Source organism: Lutra lutra, chromosome 14 (genome assembly GCF_902655055.1).
Source record: "Lutra lutra chromosome 14, mLutLut1.2, whole genome shotgun sequence".
Lineage (NCBI taxonomy): Eukaryota > Metazoa > Chordata > Mammalia > Carnivora > Mustelidae > Lutra > Lutra lutra.
The window spans coordinates 36,752,675-36,777,805 of record NC_062291.1 but is presented as its reverse complement, the minus strand read 5'-3'; the positions used below and the strand labels follow the sequence as shown (position 1 = coordinate 36,777,805).

Here is a 25,131-nt window from a genome sequence, read left to right as displayed (position 1 = left end):
TTTCTTAGTGAAAGTGCCAAAGAAGCCCTTTCCCTATCCAGCAATTTCCTGTATCATCTTAAGCAAACCACACTGACTAGATGTACATGGTATGCAAAATAATCTCTTTTCTAATAGGCCTTCTCCAAGCAGAAAATTTCTTTCATTCAAACATTGTCCATGACCAAAGACTGTCCTTGGAGGAGTTTCTATTCTTCCACAAAAACACTTCTGATTTGTTTTCAAAGAAAGTTACAGCTAGACTATCAGCGGTTGGCTCATGGCTGAACATCACCATCTCTGATCTTTGCCTGCAGAATATATTCAGAATACTACTAAATATGTAGGTATTACCTCAAAGTGACTTTCTTGTTGATCAAACCCGAGGCATTTTTCGTAACGACTAAAGGAAATTAACAAGGAAACTACAAAGGGAGAAACAAGGTTTGATGAACTTTATCCAAGACAGTCAAAATATTTTGTCTTTTAATGGCATAACTGAGGTACCTGTGTTTGTGAAGAAGAAGAACCAGGAGCCAAATATAGCACAAAATCATGCCACATACTTCTGTCATGGCAAAGGCCCATGGGATTCTAGGAACACTGGAACAGAAAAAAATTACATTTTGGACAAGAAGTGTATGTATGTAATTGACATCCTTTGCAATAAGATACTCTTCTAATTGCTTCCTATTAACTTTTATCTCTTTTAGGAGATGGTACTCAAAGAAACTGGGGGGGGGGGAACCTGTTTCATGAAGTATTCCATTTACCAAAATCTCTTTGCTGTCTGTGATTCCCAATTAATGGTTCTCTGTGAAGAGGTTAAAAACCCTTTTCTTCTTCTCTGTAGCATGGTAGACCTGGATACAGAATTGTCCACAACATCAATGGGAAAAGTTTCACTTCATGCATGATGTGCTAACTGAAGAATCAGGGCTTGAACTTGACTTTTTTTTTTTTCTTATAACAAATTTGGTTTTGTTTTAGAGGCAATAGAGTTTTTGTTTTGTTTTACTCCTTTATTTCTCTGTGCCCTCCTTTGTTTTATATCCCTGTTTTCTTCTCTCTTTTCAATTGATTTCTCTTTCTTCACCAAATCCACAGCTCCCGTGATTATTCATTAGTGAAGTATATGTCACATTCCTAAATTTAAAAAGAGAGAGGGCACCTGGCAGGCTCAGTCAGTGGAACATGTGACTCTTGATCTCAGGGTTTTAAATCTGAGCCCCAGACTGGGTATAGAGATTACTTAGAAATAAAATCTTAATAAATAAATACATACATAAAAGGAGGAGGAGGAGAAAAAGACAACACAGGAGGGAATAGGGTAAATGTGAAAATGAGTTAGTGCAAACAGGTCATCTGGTAGGATTATTGTTTTATTTTTATTCTTTGAACATTTCCACTAAGAATTCTTGTACAATAATGTGTTCATTTTATAAGAAAATAAAGATATTTATTAAAAAGAAAACATGAAATCTGAATGAAAGATATTAATAGTCTACTGCAAACCTTTTTCAGAGTAAGTGAAGAGAGCCAATCATCTTTAGGCAGGGACTTACCTTTTATTTGTTACCTCAGAAAAAAGACTCTGTATTTTTAATCTATTACGGCCTTATTTATCTGGCATTACTGGGGAATGGGTTATTTCATATATCAGACATTTTCAGATAAAAGAAAGATTCCTGAGGTGCCTTGGTGGCTCAGTCAGTTGAGCATCTGACTCTTGGTTTCAACTCAGGTCATGGTCATGGTCATGGTATCGGGCTCTGTGCTTAACATGGACTTCGCTTGAGATTTTCTCTTTCTCCCTCTGCTCGTCCCCCCTCAAAAAATACATCTTTAAAAGAAAGATTCCTTTAAATGACTTTTAATTATATAAACATTTAAAATGAACATTTTAAAAACCGTATTTGTACCTATACATATACATGCGTGTCCAAAAATATGTGCGTGCGTGTGTGTGTGTGTGTGTGTATATATGTATGTAAAACAGTTTTACAATGTTTAGGATGAAATTAAGTTTTCTGTCCCACCCCCTACCTAATTCTTACTCCCCAGAGGTAATCACTTTCACTCTCGTGTCTTATTTAGCATTGTATATTTTAGTTAGCCCCCCTCGTACCACCCACTCCCATTTTCTCTTCCCTATTCTCGATATTGTTCCACAACTTTTTTAAAAATAAATTTTGCGGGGCACCCAGGTGGCTCAGTGGGTTAAAGCCTCTGCCTTCGGCTCAGGTCGTGATCCTAGGGTCCTGGGATGGAGCCCCATATCGGGTTCTCTGCTCAGAAGGGAGCCTGCTTCCTTTCCCCTCTCTCTGCCTGCCTCTGCCTACTTGTGATCTCTGTCTGTCAAATAAAATAAATAGAAATCTTAAAAAAAATTTTTTTTTGGCTTTTACTTAACATAAGTTTGTAAATATCATTTACAGCTGAGTCAGTAGAGAATAATCCCTTTTATTTATTTATTTATTTATTAAAAAAAAAAAAAGATTTTATTTATTTATTTGACAGAGATCACAAGCAGGCAGAGAGGTAGGCAGAGAGAGAGGAGAGAGGAGAGAGGAGGAAGCAGGCTCCCCGCCGAGCAGAGAGCCCTATGTGGGGCTCGATCCCAGGACCTTGGGATCATGACCTGAGCCGAAGGCAGAGGCTTAACCCACTGAGCCACCCAGGCGCCCCGAATAATCCTTTTCTTATAGCAGAAATCCTTAGAACTCTCTAGAGCTAAAATACAACTTTTTTTTTTTTTTGCTCTGTTTCTTGTATGCCTATCACCATTCATCTTCAAACTATTCTATCAATTTCAATTTTTTCTTTTGGGGAAATTTCTTCTAGAGCTCCCCCCCCCCCCAATTTAGTATGGTTGCATTTTCTAGTCCTCCTGTATGGCTCTTTTTTGAAATAAAACTTGACCTTCATCTTGGAAATTCACCTTTTCTGTATTAGATTCTTTGGCTCCTGAATCCATGTTCTCCTCTTTTTCAATTTACTCCTTAGTCTTGATGATGTGTATCCTCCAGTCATTTTCTAAGAAACACAGGCGAAGGATAAACTTGGTTGTTGTTGTTGTTTTTAAGCGGTGGGCAGAGAGAGAATCTTAAGGAGGCTCTGCACCCAGTTTAGAGCCTCATGCAGTGTTCCCTCACAACCCTGAGATCATGACATAAGCAGAAGCCAGCAGTCGGGATGCTCAAATGACTGAGCCACACAGGCACCCCCTTAACTTGTTTTTAATGTTAATTTTACTGAGGCTTAATTAACAACCAGAAGAGAATCATCTCTGTTGGGTGTACAGTTCAATGAGTTTTGACAAACATATTCAGTCATATAACCGCCACCACAATAAAGATATATAATATTTTCATCACTCCAAAAAGCTCCCCTGTGCCCCTTTATAATCAATCCCCTCTCTCATTTCTAGCTGTGGGGCAACCACTCAACTGATTTCTGTCCTATATAGGTTTACCTTTCCCAGAATGGCATATAAATGGAATCACACAGTATTTATCTACATACCTTTTGTATCTGGCTATTTTCCCTTATCATAATATATTTCAGATTTACCCATGTTATTTCATGTGTAAGTCTTTATCCACTCTTTATCTATGATTTCTTTATCCATTCACTGGTGGATGTATATTTTGGATATCTCATGGATATTTGGATATATCCTGTTTTGGGTGGCTTTGAATAAAGGACCACTATACATCTTTGTATGAACATACGTTTTCATTTCTCTTAGGCAAACACTTAGCAGTGAGACTGTTTTGTCCTATGTTAAGGGTATGTTTAGCTTTTTAAGAAACTGTCAAACAGTTTTAAAAGCAGTTCTGTCATTCTGCATCCCTACCAGCAATATATGAAGAGTAGGAGGTGCTCTAAATTCTCATCAGGTATTTTACATTTTTTTTTTCATTTTAGCAATTTTAGTTAGATGTGGGGTTGGAAAGTTTGCAATATTTAAAGACTTACAAACTTAAAAATTTCCTTGGTTCTAGCCTTATAATTAACTGGTAGTTTGCCTGGACAGAGAATTCTACGTTAGACCTTATTTTCTCTTAGAAAGTTAAAGATAACTGCTCTCGTTTTCTAGCTTCCACTCTTGCAAAGAAGTTTGATGCTATCTGGATTTCTAATCTTTGTATGTTACTTGATCTGTCTCTTAAGAAGCTTTTAGGATCTTCAGCCTAAATCCAGTGTTTTGAAATTCTCCATTTCTTGTACTGAGTGCTCAGTGGGCCCTTTCAATCTGGAAAGCCACATCCTTTGAATTTGGGAAATTTCCTTACATCCTAATAGTTATCTTCCCTTTTTCTCTATGTTTTTTGTTTACTGTTTTTGTCTGCTATTGGGTCAACTGGATGATCTTACCTTTTCTCCTCTTTTTTTTTTTTTTTAAGTAATCTCTATGCCCAATGGGGGGCCTCAAACCCACAACTCCAAGATCAAGAGTCGCATGCTCCACTGACTGACCTCTCCACTACTTTTCATTTGTTCTACATACTGGGCAATTTCTTCAAATCTGTGTTCCAACTAGTCTGCTGGATTTTAAATTTCTACTTTCATTTTTTATTTTCCAAAAGCTTTTCTTTCCTCTGAATTTTTTTTTAAAGATTTTATTTATTTGACAGAGAGAGAGAGATCACAAGTAGGCAGAGAGAGAGAGAGGGAAGCAGGCTCCCTGCTGAGCAGAGAGCCCAATGTGGGGCTCCATCCCAGGACCCTGAGATCATGATCTGAGCCGAAGGCAGAGGCCTTAACCCACTGAGCCACCCAGGCACCCCTCCTCTGAATTTTTTTTTATAGCCTACTGTTACTGTCTCGTAAAATGCAATATTTCTTATCTGTGAGAACATGCTTATTTTTTTTTGAAGTGTTCTTCTGTTCCCTATTTTGTATTTCCTACTTTGCTTTTTTCTGTTTGCATTGTTCTGTTTTCCTTAAATGTCTGATCATTCTTGACTGACCATTCATACTTGACAGTGAAGTACTAAAAAAATAATAATTTGATGCTCTGTATGCACAGACTGGGCTTGTCATGTTGTGGGTTTCACTGCAGAGTGATAGAACAGAGGTCTGGTTGAGGAGATAGAGATATCTCCCCTACCACAATATCTAGAGTCCTCTTCTCTTGTGCAGGTTTTCTAAGGAGAGAAATCTGTTTTCTGCCTAGAGAACTGGCTCCGGGTGGGAGTAGGGATGGGAAGTCTGGCTACTTAAGGAAGGGAGCTAGAAGTCTCAGTGATCAGTATATAAATTTATAGTAACCACCTTGAAAACATACTGAAAACACCATCTGGGCATGGTATCTCAGAGTCCCTCACACTTAACTGGTCTGGAGAATATTCCACCTATCTTCTGTTGGAATAGAGGTCTAAAAGCTTTGTAAGTTGCTTTTCAACCAATTCTCCCATATTTATCTGTATGTGGTTATGAAAGATGCCTGGTGCCACCTGTTTTGAGAGTTTTTCTGGAGCTCTGAAATACAAATAAACTCACCTCTTGGACACTGCTAGTTTCCATTCCCAATTTTACAATAGGGACTCAGCGTTCTACTTTCCAAACTTTCAGCATTATCACTGTTTTTGCCTTCATGGGATTGTAGGGTTCCCCCTTATCTCCTTTTACTGTCATTTTAGTGAAGTGTTGTAAGGAAATGTTTATTCAATATCTCATATTTATTTTGATGCAAAGTTTTCTAAAATGCATTACACATGGATATGCCTCTTTTTTCTGGATAAAAATTTAACTTTTCTTTGGTAATTTAGTCATGATTGTGAACACTGATTATTGCACTGAACATGGGAATGACTTCAGGGACTACTGAGGAACAAAGGTTAAGCTCCAGACTAGAGTAGTTTTTCCTTTAGTTATGTTAGCTTTTTATAGTGCTTCTGGTTCTTCCCTTGTTACTATTATGGCTATCAACTAACCCCTCTCACTGTTGTTAAGTGGACCTGCCTATAGAGGCATCCCTTTCTCCTTCTAAATTTCTATTTATGATGTGCTAAAGTTCTTGGGATTGTTGACATAAGCTTTAGATGCAGACTCTGAAACAAAGATCAGTGTGAAAGTGAATAGGTGTGTTCCCAAGAGAAACCTTAGTGTAGTGAGGAAATGAGATCAGGAAGGCAAGTAGGCAAGGCAAGGGTGACATTAAACAAAGCCTTGTGGAGTAACTACAGCAAGGGTTAAATATGGCTCAATCCTGTGTGGAATTTGAAATACAGTATAGGTCTGACCTAAATGTTGTTCCAATTAGATTGAAGAGAAACAAAATATGTATACCCAATCTCATTAGTCATTGGCTAAGGGCTGTTGCTGGTGGGATATAAAGTCCTAAGCATGTTTGCCTCTCTTTCCAAGCATATAAAACGTGTTCAAGAGCTCAAAAGCAGCTCTTCAACAGAGACACATTTGGTGGATGTTGGGAGTATCCATGTGCAAGAAAATGAAAAAGAGATCTGAAAGTACATAAGGAAGAACACTGACACTACCTGCTACCATTCTCCTAAGAATAAAGCTTACATGCTTAAGAGCATAAAGATTTGTAGTGGGAGGCACTACAAAAAGGCAAAATTTGGCTTCAAATCCCCATTGCAAACTGAAAATCACATATAGGTCTAAATAAAATTTTGTACATACATGTTCATAAGCAACATTATTCATAGTAACCAAAAAATGACAACCATTCATCAACTGATGAACAGATAAACAAATGTAGTATATCTATACAATGGAGTATTATTCTGTAATAAAGAGGAATGAAGTACTGATACATACTACTGTATGGATGAATCTTAAAGACATTATGCTAAATCAAAGAAGCCAATCAGGGCCACCTGGGTGGCTCAGTGGGTTAAGCCTCTGCCTTCAGCTCAGGTCGTGATCTCAGGGTACTGGGATCAAGCCCCGCATCAGGCTCTCTGCTTGGCAGGGAGCCGGCTTTCTCTTCTCTCTCTGCCTGACTCTCTGCCTACTTGTGATCTCTCTCTCTGTGTCAAATAAATAAATAAAATCTTAAAAAAAAGTTTAAAAAACAAAACAAAAAAACAAGCCAGGGTGCCTGGGTGGCTCGGTGGGTTAGGCCGCTGCCTTCGGCTCAGGTCATGATCTCAGGGTCCTGGGATGGAGTCCCGCATCGGGCTCTCTGCTCAGCAGGGAGCCTGCTCCCTCCTCTCTCTCTACTTGTGATCTCTCTCTGTCAAATAAATAAATAAAATCTTTAAAAAAAAACAAAAACAAAAAAACAAACAAACAAACAAAAAAAACAAGCCAATCACAAGAAAAGGCCACCTTTTCTTTTATAATTCCAGTTACATGAAATGTCCAGAACAGACAAATCGACAGATACAGAAAATAGATTAGTGGTTGCCAGGGAATGGAGGGAGGAGGGAATGGAATGGGACTGATAATGGACAGGGATTTCCCTCTGGGGTGATGAAAATGTCCTGGAATTAGTGGTGATGGTTGCACAATTGTAAATATACTAAAAACCACTGAACTGTAAACTTTAAAAATAAGATCCTCATTTTTCTTCCAGGCCAGTCTTCCTCCTTTCTCCCACTATGCCTTGGTTATATAGTCTATATAGAACCTCAGCCTCAGAACTATTCCATGTTCTGGATTTGTCTGAAAATTTCCTCATGATTAGATTCAGGTTATATTTTGGGAGGGGCAAGATTATAGATGATGAACATCACATCCAATGCACATAATGTCACTCTGTCCCACAGCAAGGCTGTATTTGTTCTTTGATTAAAACAATGCATGTCAGATCATGCCATCATCAAGGTACCTTATTCTCCCTATAATTAAATGTGAGATATATTCAGATTATGTGAACATCCTTGACCTTTCACCTAATGATTTTAGCATCAACTGATGACTTGCCTGAATCAATTAATAGGTTGGATATTGCAAAAGAGGCCATCTAAGTTTATTCATATTATTCTTGAAGAATATCCCCTCTCACCCCACCATTTTTTATCACTATGGATTCACAGACTCTCTTACTCAATATATTAGAATCCATTACCATAATTATGTTTTTGATGTTCCAATTGTCCCAGTTTGCTCAGTGCAAGTCCCTTCAAGCTGACTCATACACTCTTTTGACATGCTTTCATTGGTTTTATGCACTCCCATGGTTAATGGAACAAGAGCTGTTTTACTCATTTTATACTTTCCTTGCCCCACACTTAAAACCAGTTCATATCAGTTCTTAGAAATCTTCCTCACTCTTGTTTGATTAAATAGTACTCTGCTATATAGACTCTGAATATAGTATATTCAATCAGTTTTCCATGGATAAGCATTTAATTTTCCAATCTTTACAATTACTACAAATAATGTCACATGAATAAATTTATACATATGTTGTTTCATATTTGTGGATATATATCTTTTTTTTTTTAATTTTTTTTTTAAATTTTTTTTTTATTTATTTGACAGAGAGAAATCACAAGTAGGCAGAGAGGCAGGCAGAGAGAGAGGAGGAAGCAGGCTCCCTGCTGAGCAGAAAGCCCGATGTGGGGCTCGAACCCAGGACCTGGGATCATGACCTGAGCCGAAGGCAGCGGCTTAACCCACTGAGCCACCCAGGCGCCCCTGTGGATATATATCTTTAGCTAAGTTCCAGAAAGTCTCCTATTCTCTTCTGAATCCTAACAATTAGCTTTTGTTCTTACTGACTCTCGTAAAGGTCACAGATGACCAACACTTTGCTAAATCCAGTCATCAATTATCCACTTTACTTGATCCGTCAGCAGAACTTCACACAGTTAACTATTAATTATTCCTGCCCTCTTTTTTTTTTTTTTTTTTTTTTTAAGTTTGCTTCCAGAATACTACTTTCTTTCTGCCCTAACATTTTCAGTTGTCTTTGCTGGTTTTGCCTTACTTCTAAGACTTCCATTACACTGTTCTTGGGCTCCATCTATAATCTTCTTTCCTCTTCCAAACTCATTCCCTAGAATACTTTATCTCACATCATGGCTTTACCTATTATGGCAACTTCCAAATTTCGGCCTGTATCTCTCTGAACTCCAGCTCATCTTTCTGTCTCTTATGTGACATCTGATCTTGTGTAAAAGACATCTCAAATTTGACATGTCCAAAACCAAATCCTTATTTTTTCTCTCCAACTCAGCTTCTTCCATAGTCTTCCCATTTCTGTAAAGGGCAACTCCAACCCAGATGCTCAGGTCAAAAATCTCAAGTGTAATCCTTGACTTTTTTCTTTTTCTTACACTTTACATACAAATCCATCAGCAAATCTTGTCACGGTGCTTTCTAAATACATGAATAGAACTTGACTCTTTCACACCATCTCTCCCACTATTATTCTCATCCAATTCACCTCATTTCTGTCTAGATGAATTCAATTAATTTAATCCCTGCTTTCCCACACCCACACCCAGGCTATTCTCAAAACAACAACTATGGTTACCTTTTATTTATTTTTTTTTAAAGATTTTATTTATTTATTTAACACAGAGATACACAGCGGAGAAGGAACACAAGCAGAGGGAGTGGGAGAGGGAAAAGCAGGCTTCCTGCAGAGCAGGGAGCCCGATTCGGGGCTTGATCCCAGGACCCTGGGATCATGACCCGAGCTGAAGGCAGACGCCTAACGACTGAGCCACCCAGGCGCCCCTATAGGTACCTTTTAAAATGGAAGTTAGATCACTGTACTCTTCTCCTAAATACTTTCTAATGGCTTCCCTTTTCATTCAGAATGAAAGCTCAAGTCCATAAAACAGTCTACAAGTCACTATACAATCTAGATTCCTGTCTCCTCTCAGACTTCATCTCCAACAGTTCTCTCCATCTCTCACTCGCTGTCTCTTGAACATGCTAAGGATACTACCAATTCAAAATTTTTTTGCACCTTGTTTCCTCTGCCTAGAATACCCTTTCCCCAGATATCCACATGCTTTCTTCCTTACTTCCTTAGGTTCTTTTGTTTTTAGTTGGGAAAACTGTACGGAATAGAGGAGGAGATATAGGGATCTAACAGCTTCTTAAACAGTTTCACTAGATTCTTCGTATTTAGCACCACCCTTTTACCTGCAATATCCAGAACTTTGAGAAATCTGCAACACAGACTGGGTTGGTTCTGTTTTCCTAACTGCTGTTTTAGAATTAAGTTATTTTAGATCTGTTAGTTGCCACTCAAACATCTATTTTCAAACTTCCAAAAATGTATGACTGCTTTTTCCTCTCTTATCTGCCCTATCTTTGTAGGCTTTCCACTTAAACAAACAAAAACCTCTTTACTATATTTTTAGTCAGGGTTTGAGAGGAACAAAATGTGGTATGTATGTCATTCTGACATTGTAATATGGATATACTGATTCATTTCATTTAAAAAAAACATATACTATAAGGCACTTTCAGAAGGGTAAAACAGTTTATAAAAACAAACAAGAAAGCTCTACAAACTATAAAAGCTTTAAAAAAATCACAAATATAAAAGCTAACAGTTTTGAAATTTGTTCTAGTCTTATTTTTCATATGCATATACTATATTCTTTATTATGCACTCAGCATTTCATAAAAATAAGATATTATCAATGAATCAGTTTGTACTATTTGTGATAATTCCAATTTATGTGGTAATACAGGAGTCCTCCCCCTACTTTTGGAAAAGCTGAACCCCATTCATCATAAAAAAAAAAAAAGTAACCAAATTTCATTTATTACAGACAACATTCCACGAAACCCTTTTACAATCTCAAGTGCCCAAGCTATGATATAGCTACAAAAAAAAAAAAAAAAAAAAAAAAAGGCAGTGACCTTTCCCACTGACACAGGCTTAATGTCTAAATTTACTCCAGGACAAAAAGGCAATTTCAAAGTATATCTGCATAGATTACCAGATAAAGCAAACAAAGTGTGCATCAACCAAAATAATAATAAAAAACATAATGATCATAAATACATTATTATTACTGTGTTATAGCACTTTCTACAAACTTGGCAACTAGAATTAAAACTTACCTGTCTAAGAAGATATCTGGGAGTGGTGGGTAGGTCTGCATATCAGGCACTCGCTCGTGGACTATAACCATAATGAAAGATGTAAACCCAAATACTATAAAAACATATATACAACTCAATATGGTCTTCCAGTACTCTGGGTCCAATCTTCGAATAGAATGTTTGTTTTTACCATTCATGTATTGGTACTGATCAGAATTCAAATCAGTGATGGGTCCATCACAGTCATGTGAAGGCTCCCCATTACAGAGCCACTCTGCGCTCTGAAGAGCACTAATGAAAGGTGTCATGGAACCCATGGGACTGTCACTGTTGTATCCCATTTCTTCTAAAACATCAATATGTATTTTCTGCAATTTTCGGACTGAAAGCATTAACCTTTTAATGTCCCCTAAGATTTTAATCTCCAGAGGAGGAGACCGGAGATCGTATTCAGTCAATGTTAATAATGTGATTCCATCGAGTCGATGCTTATTACATAAAATGTCCACATATTCAAAAAAGCCTTCATCCTTCAGCCAAACAGCTACATGCTTGGTTGTCCAGCGACGAATGCAAAGGTGATTAGGAACAGCCATTTCCTCCTCCACTGCCTGTCCAGGGAAAATAGGAAAACAAAACAAAATCTTCAGTGTGTCCTAACAACTCCGTTAAGACCAAAAACATGCAAACATACCAGAAACAACAATTTATTTACATTGATCTATTAACTTCTAGAAGAGAGTAAAAGGAATGACAATTACTCAGTGATTGGTTTTCAGTAGATTAACATTCTAATAATTTTACGCATATAAACCCACAGCAGAAGGAAGGCTAATGACTAAAGATTTTTACAAAAAGTTACTTTACAAATGGCCTTTCCACACCATAGCAACCATAACTTAATTAGAAAAAGCCTACTGTTGAGAATTGAGAAAAATCCTATATTAATGCTTTTCATAAAATGAGATACAGAAAGATATGTAATACATAAAAATAAACCAAATTTCAGAAATCTTCATGTTTGATTAAGTATCTCCCACCTCTCCAAAATGAGAAAACAAAAACAAAAATAAAACACAAAGGCAGATAGATAACTAGTTTTAGGAAACTCCTTAAACATATTTCTATCCACTATACAAATAACAATTTCTACAACAGATATAAAGCCTGTAGATGAGATATAAATATCTTTAAGTATCTTAATAGCTCAGTTCCTATCTACACCTTGAATATACCATTATAGAACTGATTAAGCAATTTCCTTCTTAAACTACCACCGAGATTTCAGTGACAAAAATTTTAAAAGAAAACTGTCATTTTGATGTACTCACAAATTTGAAGACCCAAACTTTATGTTGGCTTATAGAAGGCCAATAATGTACTGTTTCAAAAAGTACTAATAATTTTTACTACCTTGATCCATACAGTTCTGTTTATATTCTTTTTCCATTTTAAAACTTTCAGTAACTTGGATCTGTGTAAGGTTTATAAGATACACAGGAGACAAAGGCCTACATTAAAAAAAAACCCTATTTCCCTAAAGTACTTTTCTCAATTACTAAAGCATGTGGTTTTTCTGACATTTCACAGATTTCTAAAGATCCTCTTTCCATGGGACGCCTGGGTGGCTCAGTTGGTTAAGCAGCTGCCTTCGGCTCAGGTCATGATCCCAGCGTCCTGGGATCGAGTCCCACATCGGGCTCCTTGCTTGGCAGCGAGCCTGCTTCTCCCTCTGCCTGCCACTCTGCCTGCCTGTGCTCACTCTCGCTTCTCTCTCTATGACAAATAAATAAATAAAATCTTAAAAAAAAAAAAAAAGATCCTCTTTCTTTCTGAAATGATTCTTTAAAAAACACAGCAGGCAAACTTCAAAGCATAACAACAACAACAGCAGCAAAGAATGATGAATGATGCAAGAAATACCCATGTGCCCATTACCCCGCTTGAAAAAATATAAAATAATTCCAATAATTCCAATTAAACAGATGCTCTGTTTCTTAATCTGGTATCTTAATCAGTATACAGGTATGTTATATATATATATACAGGTATCTTAATCAGTATACAGGTATGTTCACTTTGTAAAAATTCAAGAAGCTGGGCGCCTGGGTGGCTCAGTGGGTTAAGCCGCTGCCTTCGGCTCAAGTCATGATCTCGGAGTCCTGGGATCGAGCCCCGCATCGGGCTCTCTGCTCTCTCGGGGAGCCTGCTTCCTCCTCTCTCTCTGCCTGCCTCTCTGCCTGCTTGTGATCTCTCTGTCAAATTAAAAAAAAAAAAAAAAATTCAAGAAGCTGTATACTTATGGTCTACACTTTTCTCTATGTATGTTAAACTATATATATATATATATTTTTTTTTTAAAGATTTTATTTATTTATTTGCCAGATAGAGATCACAAGTAGGCAGAGAGGCAGGCAGAGAGAGAGGAGGAAGCAGGCAACCTGCTGAGCAGAGAGCCTGACGTGAGGCTCGATCCCAGAACCCTGGGATCATGACCTCAGTCGAAGGCAGAGGCTTTAACCCACTGAGCCACCCAGGTGCCCCATGTTAAACTATATTTTAAAAGTTTGTTTTAAAAAGCCAAAGACAAAACATCAATACAAGTGAATGTCCCTCTCTGGTATCATCCCCTTTGTTTCCTTCCCAGATGAAATAATTCTTGATTTTGGTGTTTATCATTTCCTTATAACATGCATATTTGGCTATGAAAAACCTTCTATGCTTATTTATGATGAGAAAAGTAAAAACTGCTACTATCATATTCTTCCCCTATCCACACAAACTCTTGCCATAAAGACTCATAATCTATTAAAAAAGGAAGTTACTTAACTACATGAGCACCACTTACACCATCAGAAATATTCAGCCAGCAAGAAATACTCACTAAATATTCCTTAATTCCTAAAAAACAATATCCTAGTTTTTGGAAGCCTTAAATCATATTTTGTTTCCAAACAGAGTTTTTCATATTATCAATCCACAACGGCTTTTCAGTTTTAGGAAATTAACAGCACATCCACCTGTAAGTACCTGTACGTTTTAAAAGGCTAATTCTTATATACTGTAGAGCTATAAGAACTCTCTCTTACTCAGCTCTTTTTAGCTACAACACCATCCCTAAGGCCAAGGAATTACACATTTTATGCAGTTTAACACTGAATTTTATACACATTAATGTATATCATTTAGTATACGTTATTACATATATATAAAATTCCATTAAAATATCATTTTGCTATTTTAGTTCATATATATACCCAGATGGTTTAATCCCACCCACTATATGCGTCTTTTTTCCAAGATATGCTCTGAATAAATTACTTCATCTTTGAATATCCAACAAGCACACGCTACAAACTCTGTAGCAGTTACAATGTAGCACATTTGGGAAGCTTATCCCACACACAAAAAGGCCAGATTTCTTCTGTCATTTTATTTTCTATTCTGCTGGCTTTCTCCTTTCTTAAACAGCTTACCACCAATGGGTTCCAGGTCACTCCCATCCTTATAGCATGATCCTTCAGTATGGTTTTGTCTCATACATTGCTCAAAATGATCTTCTCTCTCATAGGTTTTTTTTCCCGTCTTATATCACCAGTTCTCTATACCCTCAATCAGGCTAATAGGCTTTGAACCTGGTGTTTTAGCTGTTAGAAAATATGAGTTACACAAGGAAGCCTTCTGGAAGTCTTTGAGCCTGCTGTGGCAATGCCCTAAAAACATGACACACTCCATTAATGTGCTTCATTCATCAAGTCAGGACATGTCCTTTAATTGTATACTACTACATATAGTTAGAGACCCATATTTAGCTAACAATGTGAAACCTGCTCTAAAGAGGTATATTAAAAAGATGATAAAAGGCTTTAGGGCCAATTTAATATTTATGTTGTGCCATAGAAACTACACGAAACAGCAGACTTTGAACAAACATATGGCAGCTGTAAGTTTCATACAAATCCAAAAAATGAAGAAATTAGGTTAATAAGTTTTTAAGAACATTTTCAGCTTTTTTTTTTTTTTGAGGGGGAGGGGCAGAGGGAGAGGGAAAGAGAGAATCCCAAGCAAGTGCCAGGCCCAGCGTAGAGCCTGATGCAGGACTCTATCTCAAGACCCTGAGATTATGACCTGAGCCAAAATCAAGAGCCAGACGCTCAACCGACTGAGCCACCCAGGCACCCCAGAACACTTTCAACTTTAATCAATAATTAATATGAATAAATTATCAGTTAAAGAGACTCTGTTTCTGACCAAGATAAAATAAGAGGGACCAATTTACTCTCCTACCTCAAACAACCAAATAATAGACATAATATATGGGGGGGGGGGGCGGGAATCTAGCTTCAAGACACTGGGCATCAGACAAAAAAGATCCCTGAGAGATGTGAAACAAAGTGAGCCCTACTGCCCCAGCTTACTGCCTTGAGAGTTTCCAAGTGATGTGTGGCACAGGACCCAAATGGGTGAGGCCTGGCAGACTTAGTGAGCTGAGGAGATGGAGCTGACAGTCTGGGTAGATCCAGGTGGCTAGTGTTCATGAAACAGAATACTGGAGAGGAGAAAGGTGCACAGAGAGAACTTGTTATGGACTGACTGTTTGTGTCTCCCCAAAATTCATATATTAAAATCCTAGTCCACAATTAGGAGATGATTAGGTCATGAGGCAGAACCCCCATAAATGGGATTAGTTCCCTTACAAGTGATATCTCAGAGAGTTCATCACCCCTTCCATCATCTAAAGACAAAGCTAGAAGATGACTGATTATGAAACAGGAGGCGGGCCCTCACCAGACACCAAATCTTCTGGGCTTTGATCCTGGACTCCTCAACCTCCAGAACTTGTTTAAGAACTTTTTTTAAGACACTCAGTCTACAGTCATTTTGTTATAGTAACCCAAAAAGACTAAAACAGACCCCGGAGATCTGCAGACTTGCCCTTAAACATGTAGCTGAATACTGATCATCACATATACATGAAGAAACAAAACAGTACAGAAAAAAGAACCACCCAGAATGATTAGGAGGAACAAATACAGTATATACACAAGACCAGTAAAAGTGCCTACCCCAAAGAGCCAGACCAAAAACAAAAACAAAAACCACAAAAAACTCACAATCCATGGAGCATTGGGTAAAGCAAACCGAAGATCTTGCCATAGTATTGAGACAAAATTAATCCTAAAGCAGTAGTTATTCAACTGGGAGCAATTAGCCACTCTTCCCCACATTTGGCAATTTCTGGAATCATTTTTGGTTGTCATGACTGGGGGGAGGGGGGGGCACCTAAAAGGTAAAGGCTAGGGATGTTGTTAAACATTTTACAAAGCACAATATAGCCCTTCACTACAAAAAATAAACTGATCCAAAATGTTATAGTGTTGATATTGAGAAACCCTGCATTAGAATGAATGTGCCTCTGGTCCAGCCAAACAAATCTTAAAGGCAAGATCCAAAATTTCCAATAATTTAACTATCTCCCACAATAAAACTCAAGAATATTATTAGGAGTACAAAAGTATTCAGCACCCAACAGATAAAATCCATAATGTCTGGCATCCAATCAAAGATTACCAGACATGTAAAGTAAGAAAATTCACCTATAATGAATAGCAAACAATCGGCCAAAATTGACCCAAAACCGATACAGATAATAGAATTAGCAAAGATATTAACTAAGTTAAAAGAATTCTATTACATATGTTCAAAAAGTTAGAGACATGGACACAAAGAACACTCAATTCAACCTTCTAAAAATGAAATTACAATATATGTAATGAAAAATATGCTGGGGGGCGCCTGGGTGGCTCAGTGAGTTAAAGCCTCTGCCTTCAGCTCAGGTCATGATCCCAGGGTCCTGGGATCGAGCCCCGCATGGGGCTCTCTGCTCAGCAGGGAGCCTGCTTCCTCCTCTCTCTCTGCCTGCCTCTCTGCCTACTTGTGATCTCTGTCTGTCAAATAAATAAATAAACAAAATCTTAAAAAAAAAAAAATATGCTGGGCGCATGGGTGGCTCAGTCATTGAATGTCTGCCTTCGGCTCAGGTCATGATCCCAGCCAGAATCCTGGGATTGAGGCTCATGTTGGGCTCCACTGGAAGCCTGCTTCTCCCTTCCCCACTCCCCCTGCTTGTGTTCCCTCTCTCTCTCTCTGTCTCTCTCTCTGTGTCAAATAAATAAATAAAATTTAAAAAAAGAAAGAAAGAAAAATATGCTGGACAGAATTAACAGCTGATTCTTATCTGTAAGAAGAATAATAACTTTAAGACACATGACAGGAATTATTCAAAATGAAAAACAAGAAAAGATCATTTTTTCCTTTCTTCCAAAAAAGAAGAAAACCAATCTTTCTTTCTTTCTTTCTTCCTTTCTTCCTTTGAGGAAGGGGAAGGGGGCAGAGGTTGAGGGAAAGAGAATCCTAACATGGGGATTGATCTTACCACCCTGAGATCATGACCTAAGCCAAAATCAAGAGTCAGATTTTTAACTGACTGAGTCACCCAGGTGCCCCAAGGAGAGAATATTTCTGAATTCATTCCATGAGGCCAGTGTTACCCTGATACCAAAATCAGGCAACAACAGCCCAAGGAAATAAAACTATAGCCTGATAATTCTTTAAAACAAATCTTCTGCAATCAAATCCAACAATATTTAAAGAAGAACTAATACATCATAACCAAGTGGTATTTATTCCAGGAATGCAAAGTTAGTTTAACACTTGAAAATTGAAATAATTCACATATAAGTAAGCTAAAACAGGGAAACCACAAGGTTATCTCAAAAGACACTTAAAAAGTTGGGGTGCCCAGCTGGCTCAGTTGGAAGAACATGTGACTCTGGATCTCAGTCATGGTTTGAGCTTCACGTGGGGGGCAGAGATGACTTCAAAATAAAGTCTTTTTTTTAAAAAAAAGGACACTAAAAAGGCATTTGACAAAATCCAATATTCATTCCTGATAAAAACTCTCATCAAGGAGCACTTGGGTGGCTCAGTGGGTTAAACCTCTGCTTAAATTAGATCATGACCTCAGGGTCCTGGGATCAAGCCCCACATCCGGCTTTGCTCACTAGGGAGCCTACTTCCCCCTCTCTCTCTGCTTGTCTCTCTGCCTTCTTGTGATCTCTCTCTCTGTGTCAAATAAATAAATAAAATCTTAAAAAAAAAAAAAACTCTCACCAAACTAAAAATAGAAGCTTCATCAACTTGATAAAGGGCACCCTTGAAAAACCTATAGCTAACATTGTACTTAATGATGAAAGACTGCTTTCCTCTACTAGCAGTCACCAGGCAAGACTATCCACCCTTACCATTACTGTAAAGCAATGGACATTCTGCTCAGTAGAACAAGGCAAGAAAAAGAAATAAAAGCCATACAGATTAGAAAGTAAGAAATAAAATTCACAATTTGCAGAATTTACAAACAATATGATTATTTATGTAGGAAATTCAATGGAATTCACACATACACAAAAAAACTGACTAGAACTAGTAAGTTAGTTTAGCAAGATTGCTGCATATAAAATCAACATACAAAAATCAACTGTATTTTCTATATACTAGTAATAAAAAATCATAAACTGAAATTTATAAAATACCATTTATAATAGCATCAAAAACTATCAAATATTCAAGGATAAATCTGACCAAACATGGGAAAGAAGTGTACACTAAAACCTATAAAACATTACTAAGTGAAATTAAAGATCTAAATAAACAGTGAGAGACGGAATGGTCAGAAGATTCGGTATTTTTAAGATGTCAATTCTTTTTTTTTTTTTTAAGATTTTATTTATTTATTTGACAGAGAGAGATCTCAAGCAGGCAGAGAGAGGCCCCCCGCCGAGCAGAGAGCCCAAAACGGGACTCGATCCCAGGACCCTGAGATCACAACCCAAGCCGAAGGCAGTTGCCCAAACCACTGAGCCACCCAGGTGCCCCAACATGTCAATTCTTCTTTAATTTGATCTATAGAGTCAATGCAATTCCAATAAAAATCCTGGCATTTTTGTAGATACTCATAAACTGATTTCACAAAAGCTCATATGGAAATGCAGAAGATCCAGAATAACCCAAAACAGCTTTGAAAAAGAAAAAAATTGGGACGCCTGGGTGGCTCAGTTGGTTGGACGACTGCCTTCGGCTCAGGTCATGATCCCGGAGTCCCAGGATCGAGTCCCGCATCGGGCTCCCAGCTCCATGGGGAGTCTGCTTCTCCCTCTGACCTTCTCCTTGTTCATGCTCTCTCTCACTGCCTCTCTCTCAAATAAATAAATAAAATCTTAAAAAAAAGAAAAAAAGAAAGGAAAAAGAAAAAAATTGGGGGCACCTGGGTGGCTCAGTCTTGTTAAGGGCCTGACTCTTGATTTCAGCTCAAATCATGATCTCAAGGTCATGAGATTGAGCCCCAAGTCAGCTTTGTGCTCAGCAGGCAATCTGCTTGAGATTCTCTCTCCCCCCCCCTCCCTCTGCCCCTCTTCCTGCGCAGATGCATGCTCAGGTTCTCTGTCTCTCTCAAATAAATGAATCTTAAACAAAAAAAAAAGAACAAAATCAACTGATTTCATTATTGTACAATAATTATTTTCTACTGCTATGTAGCAAATTACCATAAACTTAGTAGCACCTGCATTTCTTGCTATGTGGCCTCTTCTCATTTTGAAAACCAGCTGCTTCTCCTGTATTGAATTCCCCTTGAGCCTGGAATCCCTCCAGAAAAAGCACATTCCTTCTTTAGGGCTTGCCTGATTAAGTCAGGTCCACCAAGAATAATCTGTTTCTCAAGTCAACTGCACCATATAACATAATCTAATTATAGCACTGATAGCCCATCATATTTACAGGTCCCTTCCACTATTATACAACAGTCCTTAAAGGTCATTTCAGAATTCCGTCTATCATACTACATTAAATCAAGACAAAGTGGTAGTGGCATAAAGATAAACAAATGGAACAGAATGGGAAATCTGGAAACAGACTTACACAGATAGATAACTCATTTTCTACAAATGTGCAAAGGCAATTTAATGAAGAACAGCCTTCATCAAATAGTATTGGGAAAAAATGGATATCCATATACAAAAACAATCCATATCTCTCATCACATACAAAAATTAACTCCAAATGGATCGCAGATCAAATATAAACTCTAAAACTAGAAAATATCTAGAAGAAAACATAAGAGAAAGTCCTTCTGATCTTAGGTTAGGTCAAGATTTCTTACCTATGGTACCAAAAGCAAAATCCATAAAAGAAGAGGTTGATAAATTGGACCTTATTTGTCTAGGCAGGAAACTGAATGGTTTTTTATGGTTTTTAGTCTGCAAATTTCTGCACTGTTTAAATCTTTTATAGCAATATATTTCTATAATAAAAAGAGAAAATATATAAAACCAATAGTCACTGAAGAACATTTAAAATAAAATTTTAAAATTAACTTTGAGAACTATTGCTTATAATTTGTTATATACCTCTTTCACACAGAATTTTCTGTAAAGAGAAATCATACCACAGATAAATTTGTCTCATTTTACTTAACATTATTACAATCCGACCTAATATTATTAAATTATCTTTTGAAAAGGACATTCTATTCTATGGCTATACAATAGACATTTTTGGCAATTGTTCACAATTTTATTACTGTTACAATTACTGCAGAGTCTGACATAAGATTTCTAGCAGTGCAGGGGCACCTAGGTGGCTCAGTCATTAAGCATCTGCCTTTGGCTCAGGTCATGATCCCAGGGTCCTGGGATCAAGCCCCACATTGGGCTCCTTGCTCAGCGGGAAGCCCACTTCTCCCTCTTCCACTCCCCCTGCCTATGTTCCCTCTCTCGTTGCGTCTCTCTCTGTCAAATAAATAAATAAAATCTTAAAAAAAAAAAAAAAAAGAAAGATTTCTAGGAGTGGAGTAACTGTATCAAAAAATCTGGTGTTTAGATACTAATATCATTAAAGCTTGATTCACATTAAAAAGCACTGCATGCAAAGCTCATACTTATCCAAAATGTTAAGTAGTATGTATAAAGGAAACATTCCAATTTGAGATAAAATTTTAAAGTTTATTCTGAAATCATGAGCTATTAAGAAATTAATTATCAAAGTACTTTACTATCAAGGCACTGAGAATAAATAGTCCACTCCTGCAGAATCTCACTATCAATAAGCATTAGTCAAAGTTTCAAGTCCTAGATTTCAGATAAACAAAAAGAGCTGATTGTTCTTTATAGAGTGGAAAAAAAGATATCTTATGGGTGGACTCTGGTTAGAAATTTTTGAAAACTATAAAAAAAAATGCACTTTTCAGCACCCCACCTCTTTTATTTACAAGCATGTTTCTTTTCTCTCCAAATTTAGTTCATACTAAAGATTTCACCAGCCTGAGAGTAAAAGAGCTCAGTACATTTCCTATGATGACCTTATCTCCATATTTAAGAAAATGAAAAAAGCTTATCATAAGAACTTTAAATCTGCTATTTCTTAATAGTAGCACAGCTATTCTTTAATTAATGAGCCTTTAAGGCATCCCATTAGAGTGGCCCAAATCTCTCTACAATAATAACTCAGTTGTGTTCTACTATATTAAAATGGCAAATACTGCATGTTAGTTCTGACAAACTGAGTATAACCAATCCAGAACAGCAAAAGGAGATAATGAATATCAATAAACTCTTTCCCGGGGCGCCTGGGTGGCTCAGCGGGTTAAGCCGCTGCTTTCGGCTCAGGTCATGATCTCAGGGTCCTGGGATCGAGCTCCACATCGGGCTCTCTGCTCGGTGGGGAGCCTGCTTCTTCCTCTCTCTCTGCCTGCCTCTCTGCCTACTTGTGATCTCTCTCTGTCAAATAAATAAATAAAATCTTTAAAAAAAAATAAAAATAAACTCTTTCCCTACTCCTCCTTGTTGATACCATTTGTTGTGCTCCACCCTACCTTTGTACCAGTAGCTGCAGGACAATCTGGCTACCACTGAAAACGACTTAACCAATGCTCCTTTTAGAGCATTATATTCTGTGAATCACCAGTGACTCAATATCCGCGACAAATATGTACTTGGCACTATCTTTTCTAATCTCCCTCTAGCTGTTTTCTGCTACTACATAGTTTGAAAAGCTAAGAATTATTCCCCAGGATCTCTTGCAACTGGGATTCTAAATGTGAATTAGGTTCAGCCAAGTAGCTCTGATGTGCTTCTGATACAGAAAGCAGAAAGTGAAGTGGGAGCCATTTCCATGAAGTTTTGGCTATTCACAAGACAGACTACGTAAATGTTGGTGTTGTGTGTGTGTGTGTGTGTGTGTGTGTGCGCGCGCACACACACGTAATTCTCCAGCTTTTAGTCACTAACTGTTGAGTGCAAGGAAGCAGTTGCAGTTGTGAAACAGCAATACTGGCTTTCTAACACCTGGATCATAGATATGATGGTATGTTGTTTTGTTTGTGTGTGTTTGTTAAATTATACATAAAACTTATGATTTTAACCATTTTTAAGTATACAGTTCAGTGGTATTGAGTTCATTCATATGGAAGTGCAACCACCATCACCATCTACTTCCAGAACTTTTCATCATACTAAAAGAAACCTTTGTGTTCATTAAACAATAACTCCCATCATCCCCTCTTCCCTCATCCTGCAACAACCACCAGTCTACTTTCTGTTTCTACAGATTAGGTTATACTAGGTACCTCATATAAGTGGAATCATACAACATTTGTCTTTTTGTATCTGGCTTATTTTCCTTAGCATAATGTCTTTGAGGTTTACCCATGTTGTAATGTTACAGAATTTTCTTCCTTTTCGAAGGTTGAATAGTATTTCATTGTTATGCATCTATCACATTTTGTTCATCCACTCATCCATCAACAGACATGGGTTGCTTTCAACTTTTGGCTATACTGAATAACAATCCTATAAAAGTGGGTGTACAAATATCTGTTAAAGTCCTATTTTCACTTCTTTTGGGTATATACCCAGAAGCAGAATTGCTGGGCCATTTGGTAATTCTGTTTACTTTTTTCAGGAAATCACCGCAACATTCTGCAAAACAGCTGTACCATTTTACATTTCCACCAGCAATGTACGAGTGTTCCAATTCTTCTATAGTCTCGCCAACACTTGCTATTTTGTTCCTTTTTTAACAATAATCATCCTAATGGATGTAAAGTGATAGCTCATTGTGGTTTTTTTGTTTGTTTGTTTTAAAGATCTTATTTGTCAGAGAGAGAGAGAGAGAGAGCGAGAGCGAGCACACAGGCAGAGTGGCAGGCAGAGGCAGAGGGAGAAGCAGGCTCCCTGCCAAGCAACAAGCCCGATGTGGGACTCGTTCCCACCATGCTGGGATTATGACCTGAGCGGAAGGCAGTCGCTGAACCAACTGAGCCACCCAGGCATCCCTCATTGTGGTTTTTTATCCGATTTCCATAATGATTAGTGATGTTGAGCATTTTTTTATGTGCTTAATCTGTATATCTTCTTTAGAGAAATGTCTATACATGTCCTTTGCCCATTTTTGAATCGAGTTGTTTGTTTTTGTTGTTGAAATGGTATGTTCCTAAAACTAACAGATCCACTCTGGCCTCCCAATTCTAATACCTTTGAGGACTGTGACAAAGGTAGTGCTTTTGGCACACCAGTTCAAATCTCGCTATAGAAGTCATTCCTAGCAGCCCAGCCCGGAGTCTATCTCTTGCAACTGAACACTGACTGAATGCACCACTATGGGCCCTTCAGTCTTCCAAGTTATCGTCCCTCAAAGCAAGTGAAGTACCCAAGGTTAAAGGCTTCAAGCTCTCTTGTAAGTTCCACATTTTTGTTCAATTCTAGGTAAGGCAAATAAATTTATGCTATTTCCTTTAATTTCCTGGGAAATTAATTAAGCAGGATATGGTTTCATATGCTCTTTTCAGCAAATGCATATACTCTTGCATTATCTTTGGAATTAATGACATGTTTTATTTTAATAAGCTGTGTGACTTATTTTTTTCTCAAACAAGCATACTGTGCCATTGGAAAAAGACTAAGCAGTAAAATGTTCCTTTAATAATATAAATACAGCAAATGCCCTGATCTGGCCATTTCATCTATTAAGTGGGTTCAATTCAATTAAGAATAAGAAAGTAGGGGTGCCTGGGTGGCTCAGTGGGTTAAGCCTCTGCCTTCAGCTCAGGTTATGATCCCAGGGTCCTGGGATAGAGCCCCGCATCGGTCTCTCTGCTCAGCAGCGAGCCTGCTTTCCCTCCTCTCTCTCTCTCTCTCTCTGTCTGCCTCTCTGCCTACTTGTGATCTCTCTCTCTGCCAAATAAATAAGTAAAATCTTAAAAAAAAAAAAAAAAAAAGAATAAGTAGACAGGTGCCCCTTGGCTTCCAGCCAGGTGTAGGTCTCACAGGAGCATGGGGAAAATGAGGGGGCTGTGGACCCAGGTGTACCAGGCTGCCACTGGAGGTGGGGGTGGAATAAAGTAAACAAATAGCACACTACAAACTTAAGAAAGGGGGAGAAAAAGGATAAAAGTATCTAGCACTTAGGGAAGCAGGGCAGCATAATACATTTTTATTTGTAAAGCTATTTTTATTTTTAGAGAAGATAGTAGGGATTATTAACACCATTACAAAGGCCTATATGATTAGCACATAATAGGTTCTTAAGCATTATTAAATAAATGTGCAAAAACAGTGGTGCTTAGGTGGCTCAGTCAGTTAAGAATCTGCCTTCAGCTAGGGTAATGATCCTGGGGTCCTTGGATCAGCAGGGAGACTGCTTCTTCCTCTCCTTCTGCCCCTCCCCCTGCTCATGCTCTCTCTCTCTCTCTCTCTCTCTCTATCCCAAATAAATAAAATCATTAAAAACAAATAAATGTGAGAAAACAAAGTAGTAATCAAAATAACTCAATGCCCTAATGCCCCTCCAAAGAGAATTATTAAAAACAAAACAAAAACCCCTGCCTTTACACTATTATTTCATTCTTAAGAGTGTACTCTTGGGGTACCTGGCTGGCTCAGTCAGCAAGAGCTCGTGACTCTTGATCTCAGAATTATGTTGGAGCCCCATGTTGGGTGTAGACATTGTTTAAAAATAAGATCTTAGGGGTGCCTGGGTGGCTCAGAGGGTTAAGCCTCTGCCTTCAGCTCAGGTCATGATCTCAGGGTCCTAGGATCGAGAAGC

General features: G+C 37.8%; 1 protein-coding gene across 6 annotated transcripts in view; it reads right to left on the bottom strand.

The window, feature by feature from the left end:
• Positions 1-25,131, bottom strand: part of SAMD8 (sterile alpha motif domain containing 8) — a 52,092-nt gene that overhangs the window by 13,188 nt on the left and 13,773 nt on the right. For 3 of the 6 annotated variants that reach the window (XM_047702323.1, XM_047702320.1, XM_047702321.1), the window contains exons 2-3: positions 10,993-11,585; positions 487-582 (exon numbers count right to left, since the gene is read on the bottom strand). In XM_047702323.1, the coding sequence (XP_047558279.1) occupies positions 487-582; positions 10,993-11,585 (689 nt within the window). Of the gene's footprint in view, positions 1-486; positions 583-10,992; positions 11,586-14,450; positions 14,668-20,406; positions 20,458-25,131 lie in introns of those variants that run through there. The other 3 variants (XM_047702322.1, XM_047702324.1, XM_047702327.1) reach the window with 3 other exon arrangements.